The 12,858-nt window shown below is 30.5% G+C and overlaps 1 protein-coding gene across 1 annotated transcript; it reads left to right on the forward strand.

The window, feature by feature from the left end:
• Positions 1-1,736: 1,736 nt before the first annotated feature.
• LOC149246464 (uncharacterized) lies at positions 1,737-12,252 on the forward strand. Its single transcript, XM_089455697.1, has 7 exons — positions 1,737-1,788; positions 9,909-10,060; positions 10,184-10,317; positions 10,865-11,127; positions 11,277-11,483; positions 11,580-11,660; positions 11,869-12,252. The coding sequence occupies exons 1-7, from the start codon at positions 1,754-1,756 to the stop codon at positions 12,116-12,118; spliced, it is 1,122 nt and encodes a 373-aa protein (XP_089311823.1). The 5' UTR covers positions 1,737-1,753; the 3' UTR covers positions 12,119-12,252.
• Positions 12,253-12,858: the final 606 nt, after the last annotated feature.

The following is a 12,858-nucleotide window of genomic DNA, read 5'->3' on the forward strand; positions in this document are numbered from 1 at the left end:
CTTAGAGTGTTAACCATATTTTTAAAATTTTCAATTCAAGAGCTTCTTCTAGCATCATTTTAGAGGTGGTAGTTGTTTTTACATTGGAGTTGATGGGTAGTATAAGTTGAAAAATAGTATGTTTAACTTAGAGTTGATAGGAAGTATTTCTAGAGATTTTTTTATCATGTAGAATCAAATTCAATTTCAAGGTATATGAAAGAATGAACAGCTTCAATATTTTACTGGTTGCTTCCCTTGTAAAAGCTCATATTTATATAGAGCTGCCTAGAAAGTGCCTATCAATTTCAGGATTTACAGGTGGGTTTTGCTCATTATAGTTGTAAAATGAGAACTAAGATTTACAACTAGAATTTTCTTATTATAATGGTGGAATGGTAAATCAAAATGAATTTTAAAAAATTAAAAATACATATTTATCAAATCCTATCAAAACACAGCAATAGAAAAACTGGATATAAATTCAATATTGGATATAAAATTTAATAATCTTTATAATTATGACATACTCTTTACGATTACAACTTACTAAAAAATTACATTCTTATTGTAAAATTTAATAATTTTGTGCAAACAATAATAAAAAAATAAAAAAATAAATATTACAAATACATGGATATTAAATACAAAACTAAATTATAATTTTCATGTGAACATCAAACCAAAAACTCCATTAAACAAATAGCTCTTAATCTGCATGTCTTATTTAAAGGTTAGGTTAGTTTTTATATTTAGGTTAGTTTTTAAATGCATCATATAGTAGTTTTATTATGAACTCAGTTTATGAGGCAACATTATGATTATTTACGTAGTATATATTACTCTTTCTCGAAAAAGAACTTTTAAAAACCTTACTTCAATTTTTGTGAAATTAATTACCATGTAAGGTTGGAAGGATGTCAAGATGGAAGGATGAAACTATTTTAAAACTTTCCACTTTTCATGGTCTCTTTCTTTCTATTTTGCTTTTTACTTTTCATTTGTCAAACCACTTTGAAAAACCTTACTCCAATACTTGTGAAATTAATTACGATGTAAAGCTGAAGCATGCAATTAAGCATTTAAAATTTTCCATTTTTGCTTTTAGCTTTTCATTTGTCTCTTTCTTTCCATTTTGCTTTTACTTTTCATGAAATTAAGCATTTAAAATTTTCCATTTTTGCTTTTAGCTTTTCATTTGTCTCTTTCTTTCCATTTTGCTTTTACTTTTCATTTGTCAAACATCTTTTAAAAACCTTATTTCAATACTTGTGAAATTGATTACCATGTAAAACTGAAAGCATGAAATTAAACATTTAAAATTTTCCATTTTTGCTTTTAACTTTTCATTTGTCTCTTTCTTTCCATTTTTCTTTTACTTTTCATTTGTCAAACATCTTTTAAAAACCTTATTTCAATACTTGTGAAATTAATTACCCCGTAAAGCTGGAAGCATGAAGCATGAAATAAAGCATTTAAAATTTTCATTTTTGCTAGGCATGAAATTAAGCATTTAAAATTTTCCTTTTTCGCTTTTAACTTTTCATTTCTCTCTTTCTTTCCATTTTGCTTCTGACTTTCATGTGTCTCTTTCAATCGTGTTTGGAACCCAATCTTGGACATGAAAAAGGAGGATTCCATCCACTGGGTCAACGAATAAACATGTGGTGAGGAATAGTTTGCGTTGCCGCCATAGCCACAGCTCAATATAAATAACTGGACAACCTGCCTATTCAAACCCACTCCAAACACAGTATTCTCACTGGGCGCCGTGATGGATTGCAAGCAGGAGTTGAATGAATCTCCAAGGTCCGTGCTTCACCTCTGCGTGAATGACTGCGGATATGTTTTTGATATTAGCATTGTTTTTACGTTGAAAAGCATACTCATCTGTTTTATTTCTGCGAAATTTTCAGATATTGAAGCTCATAAAATTTATGAACCTATAAAATTATGCTGGCGTGAAGGAATCTGTGATAGTTGAGATGGAGAACTTACTTAAAATTCAATTTAATATAGTAGACTAATAGCGTTCATTAATCAATGTCTTTTCTAATTGATTTCCCTCTTGCATTTCATTTTCTATTTTTGGTCTCTCGAAGCAAGTAATTAGTATTTTAATTTTTTTTTTTTAAATCCATCATAATTTAGTTATCAAATCAATAATGGAATAGTCATGATCACTAAAAATAGTCATGATCACTAAAGGACTGCTATCCACAAATGAACGTTGATTTATTAATATAATAAACAAAAACCCTTTTTTGACATATATATTTCTGTGATTATGCAAAGCTGAAAAGGATCCAATAAGGTTTAAGGTCTAACAGCTCGTATTTCGAACATAATAGAGTTATGCGTATGGAATCTCTTGATTTTCTTTTGGGTGGTCTTAGTCTGTGTTGATGGTCTCTTAGTATATAATAAATTTTATGAATACAGCACTCTGATTAGAAATGTCCGTTGTCACTGCATTGCTTATTCATATTTATGAAAGCTGCCAGCTTCCGCAGAACCGTGCCAAACATTTGCAATTTTGCACTATGTTTTCTAATTAGTTAGCAGTAAAATTACAAAATGTTTGCTGTCCTGATATGAATCCATGCGTCTTTTGCTAGAGATCTTGTAAGAATTGCTCGTTTAGTTTTGGTGACTTGTGCAAGAAAAAATCTGCTAATAAGGTAACCGATAGTAGAATAAGCTGAACAAAGTTGCTGATGGTAAACTTATTTCCAGTTTTATTCCTAGTTTTCACTCTTTTACATTCCTGAATTAAATTTTATTTTTCTGAACATGTGGAGTGGTCATTTGAAACGTGTTTCCATCAGAAACATATAATCAACAAACTAGTGTAACATTTCGCACGCTAAACACAGTTCTTATCATAAAAATTTCATCAACAAAATAATCTGGAATCTAGGTTGACTATCACATTTTTCACTAACAGTATCTGTTATCTTTTGTCGAACTTATGTTGATGGCATATTCTTGTATGGGAATATAACAGGGAAAAAAGTCAAATAATTAACCTCTCTTAATTGTTTAGGATATTCATATTCCCAAATTCTGAAATAAAGATAAAGATTCATATTATATTTTGTCCATACTAACATTGAAAGAAGAAAAAATTCCTTCGATTGATCTCGTCGTCTAAATTGATTTTATATAATTTCATTGTACAAGTTAATTATTGAATGTATATATAAGGGTTTTCAGAAGCTCTCGCTAAGTCTTTTGAGATTTTGGGCTACTCCTGGTTGGAGGTGTTAGCAGGTTGTTTGGCTCTGCTTCGTGCTGGTATTAGCAGTACTTAGGATTAGTTTCAGGGATGCCGTTTACAAAAAAATAGCTTTTGGAGTGGGGTAACCAGGTTGTTTTTATAAACAAACCCAACTCTCGAATAGAACCGATCAATAGTCATTACTTTTGGTATCCCATTGCCAGTTATATATATTTTATTTTGAGTAGGGTGCGTGTGACCATGTATATCTTAAATCTATAGAGAGCATGCATATGAAAACATAAACAAAATTAATGAACAAAAATAAGAGAAGGCCTATTCTTAATCCATAAACTGAATTCTCATTGGAATCTCATATTTTCATAGGAGCAATGAATACATTATTATATAGCCCACATATTAATAATTTCATTATCCATTATCTGACTAATCTAGCGTCCCTAATAATTTGCTGAATGATCACTTACTAATCTACTGTCCCTAATAATTTGTTGAATGATCACTGACTACATAATCTACTGTCTCATAATTTGTTGAATGATCACTTACTACATCTATAAATTTTCTACCCTAATTCTAATAACTCAAAACACAGAATTTGCTAGCTAATTTGTCAGCGATTACATAGCTTTATTTTAAGCATTAATGAGGTGATTGGAAGCATATCCCTTAAGTATTAGACGTCACTTTAGGTAGTGCTTTGATAGATATATCTCCAATTTGTTCATTTGTTGTACCAAACTTTATTTGAATTTCTCCTTTTGAAATGATATTTGATATCAATGTGTTTGGTGCGATTATGAAACACTGGATTTTTAGTTATGGCAATGGTAGACAAGTTATCACAGTAAATAGTTGTGGCATATTTTGGTTCTTGTTTTAGATCTAACAATACTTTCTTCAACCAAATTTCTTCACATGCTGTTGTTCTGCCTCTGTAGAAGACAATGAAATAGTTGGTTGCTTCTTTGAACACCATAATACTGCATTTGATCCAAGACTGAATACATAACCTGAAGTTCTTTTTTTATCATCAAAAGGTCCATCCCAGTCACTATTTGGATAACCAACCAACCCAAAATTATTTGATGAAGTATATCAAATTCCATAATTTCTTGTTCCACAAACATACCTCAAAATTCTTTTTTCTACTCCAAAATGATTCTTACTTGGACTTTACATGAATCTGGAAATCAAGCCTACTGCATGCATAATATAAGGCCTAGTGGTAGTAAGATACAAAAGATCTCCTACGAGACTTCTATAGGATTGAGCATCTATCTTTTCAGCTCCGTTTGGTGTGCTCATGGGTTTACAATTTTCCATTTTCCATTTTTTAAGAAGATTTAAAACATATTTTTCTTGTGAAATAAAAATTCCATCATTCATCTGTATCACTTCTATGCCAAGAAAATAATGGACCAAACCCAAATCAGTGATTTCAAATTTAGTCATCATAGCCTCCCTGAACTCTTCCACTAACAAATCACTTGAAGATGTGTATATCAAGTCATCTACATATAAGCACGCAATTGTTATCATTACCATTTGACTTGATATATAATGTGTGTTCATTTTCACTTCTATTAAACCCATTTTTCAGGGAATAAGTGTCAATTCTGTTGTACCATGCTCTTGGAGCTTGTTTAAGCCCATAAAGAGCCTTTTTTAGTTTGTATACTTTGTGTTCATTTTTTGCTTCTTCATAACCTGGGGCTGGTGAACATATATATCTTCTTTCAACTCACCATTTAGAAAGGTTGATTTAACATCAAATTGATAAACTAACCATTTATATTGTGCTGTCAATGCCAAAACGATTTTGATTGTATCAAATCTTACAACAGCAGCATATGCTTCATTGTAGTCAATACCTAATTGTTGAGCATATCGCTTTGCTACTTACCTTGCTTTGTGCCTTTGTATTGATCCATTAGATGCATACTTGGTTTTATACGACTATTTCACCCCAATGACTTCCTTTTCAGTAGGAGGATCCACAAGCTCCCATGTTGCATTCTTTTTAATTGCTGCCATCTCTTCATCCATTGCTTTGCACGAAACTAACTCTTTTACTGCATCTTCAAAACATCTTGGTTCTGCTTCAATCTGAGACATCAAAGCAAAATGAGTATAACCATAAGCAATGCACCAAGCTATCTCTTTTACTACATCTTCAAAACATCTTGGTTTTGCTTCAATCTGAGACATCAAAGCAAAATTAGTATAACCATAAAGTTCATCTAGATATTTTTTCCTTTTCGGAAGAGGGCTTGGATTTGAAACATGACTTGAAGTAGCAGAAGATGATGGAGTGGATGTTGCCTCTGAAATAATTTGATTACTGGATGGATTTGCAGAAACAAAATATTCATTTTCTTGTTCAACAATATTTGGAGTTTGTTGTTGCACATCACGATTCCACTGCCATTCTTATTTCTCATCAAATAACACATCATGACTAATCATTAATTTTTCAGTTTCTGGATTGTACAGTCTATAACCTTTGGTTTCCTCACAATATTCAATAAAAATGCATTTCACACTGTTACCATCAAGCTTTCTTCTCTTTTCAGTAGGAACATGAGCATAGGAAATGCAACCAAAGACTCCTAAATGAGAAATATTGGGTTTTCTTCCACACCATGCTTCATAAGGGGTAATATTTTGCACACTTCTTGTTGGGCATCTATTAAGAAAATAAACAAATGTAGCTACAACTTCAGCCCAAAAAATGTTTGGAAATTTTTTACCTTTCATCATGCTCCTAGCCATCTCAACAATTGTTCTATTCTTACGTTCAGTAATGCTATTCCATTGGGGAGTATAACTAGCATTCAATTTCCTTTGAATGCCATTCATTTTACAATAAGAATCAAACTTATTAGAAGTGAATTCTCCCCCTCTATCTGTGTGTAATGTTTTTATGTTTTTAGACAATAACCATTTTGCTTTTCCACAAGAACTTTAAATTGTTGAAATATGACAAATGCATCAGATTTTTCTTTAATGAAATATACCCATGTTCTTCTACTAAAATCATCCACAAAAATAATGAAATACTTATTTTTGTTGAGAGACAAAGTTTGCATAGGACCACATATATCTTCATGCAATAGTTCCAATGGTTTGCTTGTTCTCCATGATTTTCCTATTGGAAATGTATCTCTATGTTGCTTACCAAGAATACACCCTTCACAGACTTTATCAGTAGAACCAATAAGTGGTAACCCTTTGACCATTTTCTTGTTATATAATAGTTCCAAGCCTTTCATATTCAAATGTCCATACCTTATGTGCCATAGACACAAACTATCATCATAAGCAACATTTAATGTTATACTTTCTTCACAAGGGAGATTGAAAATAAAAATTCTATTTTGCAGCATATTAGTCTTAGCAATAATTTTATTGTGATCAACTTTATCATAGATTATGCATTGCTTGTCCTTGAAAACAATTAAATATCGCTTTTCAAGGAGCTACCCCACACTCAAAAAATTATGTGCTAGACCAGGAACATATAAAAAATCATTAATGTGCTTTGGTTTTCCTTGTTTTTTCTTCACAACAATTGTTTGCTTACCTTTAGCTTCCACTCACTTGTCATCTCCCAATAGTACATTAGATTTTGTATATTCATCTATCTCTACACAGCCATCTTTGTTTCCTGTCATGTGATTGTTGCACCCACTATCTGTAAGCCACACCTCTTTGGAAACATTATTAGTTGAATTAGAAGCCAAGAATAAAGTGGCAACCTCTTCTTTTTCTTCAGAAAAATTAGCTTGTTGTGTTTTCTTTTTCCAACAATTTCTTTCATAATGGCCAAATCTTTTACAATAAAAACATTGAACTTGGGATTTATTAAATATTTTACCTCCATCACTGTCATAATTATGTCATCATTACCTCTTCCTCTGTTGTATGCAGAAAAAAATCTTCCTCGACCTCTGCCTCCTCTGTATGTTTGTCCTCTTCCTCTTCCTCTTCCAAAAGTGTTATGGCTTTCCTCATGAGAGGAACCACTTTTGTCACTGAAAATATTTCCTCTTGCTTGAAAAGCTTGCTCAATAGATTTTTCAGAAGATTTATTGATTCTTTGCTCATAAGATTGAAGAGACCCCATTAGCTCATTCACAGACAACTCAGTTAGATCCTTAGACTCCTCAATAGCAACAACAACACCATCAAATTTTGGAGGCAAGCTTCTTAAAATATTCTCAACAATTTTTTGATATTTTAAATCTTCTCCATAAGACCTAATTTCATTCACTATACCCATCACTTTAGTGAGAAAATCTTGAATAAATTCATATTTTTGCATGCACAAGGTTTCAAATTCTCTTCTTAATGACTACAACTTAATAGGTTTTACCTTATCACTTCCTTCATATTCTTGTTGCAACACATGCCATTCCTCCTTTGATTTTGTTACTCCAACTAGTCTTGGAAAAATAGAATCATGCACTGCTTGCTGGATTAGGAAGAGAGTCTTTGAATCTTTCTTACGATTTTCCTTTAGTTGGTTTCTTTGGTCTTGAGTCCAGCGGGCAAGTGTGTGAGCATCTAGTTCTGTATATTCATTCTCTATGAAATCCCACAAATCTTGTGTGAGAAACAATGTTTTCATTTTAATGCTCCAAAAACCAAACTTCTCACCTTTAAACATTGGTAGTTGTGGCTCAAAAATATTCATATTGTTGGCCATTGCTGCTAACTGTTGAACACTCCCATCAATAACTTGAATCTGCACAAGCTTCACAAAATTATGAAAACTCTTGCTAATGGCTTTCACAAACTTTTGAAACCTCCTACCAACAACACACACTTTACATATAAATCAACTCTCTTAACCTATAGCTCTGATACCATGTTAAATCTATCAAGAGCATGCATATGAAAACATAAACAAAACTAATGAACAAAAATAGCAGAAGTCTGATTCTCAATCCATGAGCTGAACTCTCATTGGAATCTCATATCTTCATAGGAGAAACGAATACATTATTATATAGCCCACACATTTCTAATTTCATTATCCATTATCTGACTAATCTTCTGTCCCTAATAATTTGCTTAATGATCACTGACTACATCTATAAATTTGGTGCCCTAGTTCTCATAACTCAGAACACAAAATTTGCTAGCTAATTTTTCAACAATTACATAGCTTTATTTTAAGCATTATCCTCAACAATGAATGCGTCATCTTGTATATGTGTGCCAATGTGCATGCGTTTACCTCCATGTGCTTGTTTATGGTTGAAAGCTAAAAATGTCGAATTATGTTTTCTGCTTTGAAAGTTATGGAAATTTAAGTTATATTTTGAAAAAATTTGGTAGAAATTTTTGTAAATCCAAGTAAAAGCTCTCAAAATTCATAATTTTAGGTGCCCTAGAAGTTTTTGATGGTGCTCAATCTATTTCCACCATCAAAAACATGATTCAAACACTGCCTCTACAAGATTTTTTGAAATTCTTTTGCCCAGATTTTGATCACTTTTGGCTGTCCCGGAAATTTCTCCGCCTGCGATGACTCTGCTGAAAATAACTAGCTGGACATGGACATTAAATGAGCAACTGTATATGTTCACTGTTAGATTTGGTAGGCCACTTAGCCAAGGTTGAGCATATATGGCCTCAACTCATTTAATGTCCATTGGCAAGCTGTATATTTGTTGCAGTGGTTGAAACCTTGTGACAAGACATTTTTAGTTTAACTATTAGTTTTTTTTATCCTTATCAAAAATAACAAATTTTTATATTTAATCTTATTTAAAATTTTATATCTATTTTTTATATTTAATAATTCTTTGAGTTAAGTTGTGTGAATTTTAAGATGATTGTATGTTCATCTTTTGGTTTAAAAAACCATCATTTACATATTTAAAGAGATTGCATCTAAGGTAGACCACACCATCTTTTAATATGACTAAAATTTTACACATAATAATGTGCTCTTTAGATTAACTAATACTTTAGTAATACACCTATTAAAGTGTTAAGTGTATATGAAATATAAATTTTATTTTAATAATTAATATAAAATTAAATTTACAAAATATATATTTTACAAACAAATATTAAAAGTAACGCAATTATATAAAAGTATAAACAAAGAAGAATATTTCAATCAGTTAATATTACTATTATCAAGGCCTAGTATAAACAAAGAAGAATATTTCAATCAGTTAATATTACTATTATCAATGCCTTGGTTAATTTAGTACATTGTACATAACCAAATCTATTCTTATTGAAATCCTATAGATGTGAATTACATTTCCATTAAAAGTATATTAAGCTATTATTTTACTAATTACTAAGTCATATCACATAAAGTGTTTTAAATTTTATTTTAAAAATAAATAACATAATCTATAATTTTCCTTTCCTAATTCAATTTGATATTTTATAGTTCTAGTATGGAAAACAGTTTTAGTATAGAAAATAATTGAGTTTAGATTTGGAATTCAATAAGATAGAATACGAAATTAATTAAAGGTGATTTTACATAATCATAATTTTATATTTTTTAAAATGTGATTAGTATCTATGTGATGATTTTATATTTTTTTAAATGTGATTAGTATCTATGTTTATGGGCGTAAATAATTATTTAAATGTGATTTTATATTTTCATAATTATATATTTTTTAAATTTGATTAGTATTTATGTTTACAGGCATAAATGTGCAGCATGTTTTAAACAATTTAACAAAATGGAGCATTTAGTGGAGCATATGAAAATTTCATATCACTCTCAACATGAACCAACATGTGAAGTATGCAAAAAGCATTGTAGGTTTTATGATTCATTAAGGGAACATCTAATTGGTATGTGATTTCATAGTGTTTTTAGTTTGATTGATTAGTATGTTATCATAATTTTTGCAAATATGTAATTATCAGTTTGCAAATCAAGTTTTTGATATCTTGTTATATTATGTGCATGAGCAGGTCCTTTGCCAAAAATTGATTGTGCTAAACAATTTAGTGAAAGAGGTTGTACCCTATGTCTTAAATTTTTTAATAACTCTCAAGAGGTCAATAACCATCTATCAACATGTAAAATGTGGCAAACTCCCTTAATTGTAAGTGTATTTTCTATTTTGAAAATTTCTTTTAGTTAGAATTTTACTTTCCATATTTAAAATATTATAAAATTGCAAATTTTATCTTTTTTTTTTTTTTTAAGCTCTAGACGTGGTTAGACATTAACATAAATTATAAGTCAAATTAGAATGAAACTTCAAAATAAATTAAAAAACCGTTTTATTTTTATTTTTATTTTTAAATATATGTTTGAGACATGTTTTGACATTAATATAAATTATAAGTCAAATTATAATGTAAGTTAAGTATTTTAAGATTGTGAAAAATTAGATTTTAGTTTATTTATATATATTATTATTTTTTTAAATGGTAATTAAACTATCTATTTAATAACCTTATTCCATTTTTTCTATAAAATAAATTTAGTATATTATTTGATGAACCACATTAAAAAATTAAAAAATATTATATTATTTGATGATTCTCATTACGCTTAGACTGTAAAATGTAACATGTAACTCTATGGAAGTCCTCAATCTTATGCATATTGATTTTCACTTATGACTTTGATTTTCTACCTTGTAGATTTCAGGTGACTCACTTTCTTTGGTTAATAAGGGCGTCTATGGAAACAAAGAGCACTTCAATGCAAACCCACGAATTCAAAGTTCCAACCAATCTAATAACTACCCCCAAGTATTTTCTGCGATTGCACTAGACTGTGAGATGGTTGGCGGTGGTCAAGATGGATCCCTTGACCTTTGTGCGCGAGTTTGCTTAGTTGATGAAGATGAAAAGTTGGTCTTCCACACTTATGTCAAGCCGCAAATTCCAGTTACAGATTACAGGTCATATTATTCATTTACAACTTCCTTATTTAATTCTAACTTGGGCGCTTGCTAAACTTGTCCACCTAATTACTAAACTTGCTAAACTTTTTAATTACTTTAGGTTGCATTGCATGAACGAAGCACCTAACTGGTTATGTTATATGCAGGTATGATGTCACTGGCATCAAACCTGAGCATCTAATAGATGCACTGCCACTGAAGCAAGTGCAAGAGAAAATTAAGCAGGTCTTATACAATGGAGAAACAATATGGCGTGCTCGTTTAAATGGAGGAAGAGCAAAGGTTCTGGTAGGACATGGTTTGGATCATGATTTGCAATGCTTGGCAATGGAATATCCTGGTCATTTAATTAGGTAACTTGGTTATATATGTGTATGTGATATTTCCCACCCATTTTATGTATATGAGTATTCATAAAATATCAACTAACATAATCATGATTGTTTCAGGGACACTTCTAAGTACACACCACTACTTAAGAGTAGCAAAGCCAGCAACTCACTGAAGTATCTCACTCAAACATTTTTAGGGTAAATTAGCACCCTGTAAGCTTTTTTTTTTAATTCTTATGCAAGAATTTTTATCACAACGCAAATTATTGAACAAGATTTGTGGCAATACACTCTTTAAAAAATTAAGGACATCATGGCCTTTTGTAATAAAATTTAATGTTATTTAAAGTTTCAAAAAGAATGAATCATACATTGGGTTAATTGTTTGCAATGCTTGGCATAACAGGTACAATATTCAAAATGGTGCTCATGATCCATACGAAGATTGTGTGGCAGTGATGCGTCTTTACAAGAAAATGCGCAATATTGACCATTCACCTAAGGAGCACCTGACTGTAGCTGAATTTCCCATTGACAATATCTTTGCAAATTGGAAACAAAAAGATTTGGAGAAAATGTCACCTGAGACTTTGCTTAAAATTTCGCAATCAGACTTCTATTGTTGGTGCTTGGATTCCAGGCCACAAACACATTAAATTTTAGCCCCTTTTATAGCCACTCTGTATTGGACCCACCATGTATCTTTAGAGTCATCTAATTGATGGGAAGGAGGCAAAGGGAATAATGCAAAAGCAAATTAACGTGCTAGATATAACAAATATATTTTGAAATTTGGACAAGCAATTAGAATTGATGAATTTGTTTTAAAGGTAATGAATTTTATCAAATTGTGTTTTTACTGATCTATTTATATAAATTAAATGGGTGATAAATATTTATATGCATCAATTCATAACAAGTGCTGCATAATAGCTAGTATATATTGCTGATTTTAAATATAGCTGAATTAAAGTAAAAAAATGACTTCAATTTAGTGTTAAGGTTTAGAATCTAGTGATAATGCTTTTGATGAGGAAGTTGTTTAGATATATTTTAGAAGGTAGTCGTTCCTTCAAATGAAAAACAACTTGAATATATTCCTTAAAAAGATATAAATATTAAAAATCGAGTTTCCTATTTACTTAGTCATTTGTTGTTTTAATCAATAACCATTTTAATTTATATAATCAATTCTCTACATTTACATTTTTTAAGTGTTCAAGAAAACATAAATATTGCAATTGGATCCAAAATTATGGTAGAAAAATTTGAGGCATTTATCCACATGGAATTGTGTTGTACAAAGGCCAATCTCATAATCAGTTGAAACAAGCTAGATAGTAAGGGGCTCAGAGATTTGAACCTGTGACCTTTTAGAACATAATACTTCATTTCC

The sequence above is a fragment of the Pinus tabuliformis genome, chromosome 7 (genome assembly GCF_031772625.1).
Source record: "Pinus tabuliformis cultivar Carrire ecotype Pingquan chromosome 7, CPIR1, whole genome shotgun sequence".
Lineage (NCBI taxonomy): Eukaryota > Viridiplantae > Streptophyta > Pinopsida > Pinales > Pinaceae > Pinus > Pinus tabuliformis.

What these genes read in the sequence shown, in the direction of transcription:
- LOC149246464 (XM_089455697.1), top strand. Translation starts at nt 1,754, where the DNA reads ATGGATTGCAAGCAGGAGTTGAATGAATCTCCAAG. An exon ending in GAGTTGAATGAATCTCCAAG is followed by an intron (nt 1,789 to 9,908) that starts GTCCGTGCTTCA and finishes TTATGTTTACAG; the next exon opens with GCATAAATGTGCAGCATGTT. An exon ending in TGTGGCAAACTCCCTTAATT is followed by an intron (nt 10,318 to 10,864) that starts GTAAGTGTATTT and finishes TCTACCTTGTAG; the next exon opens with ATTTCAGGTGACTCACTTTC.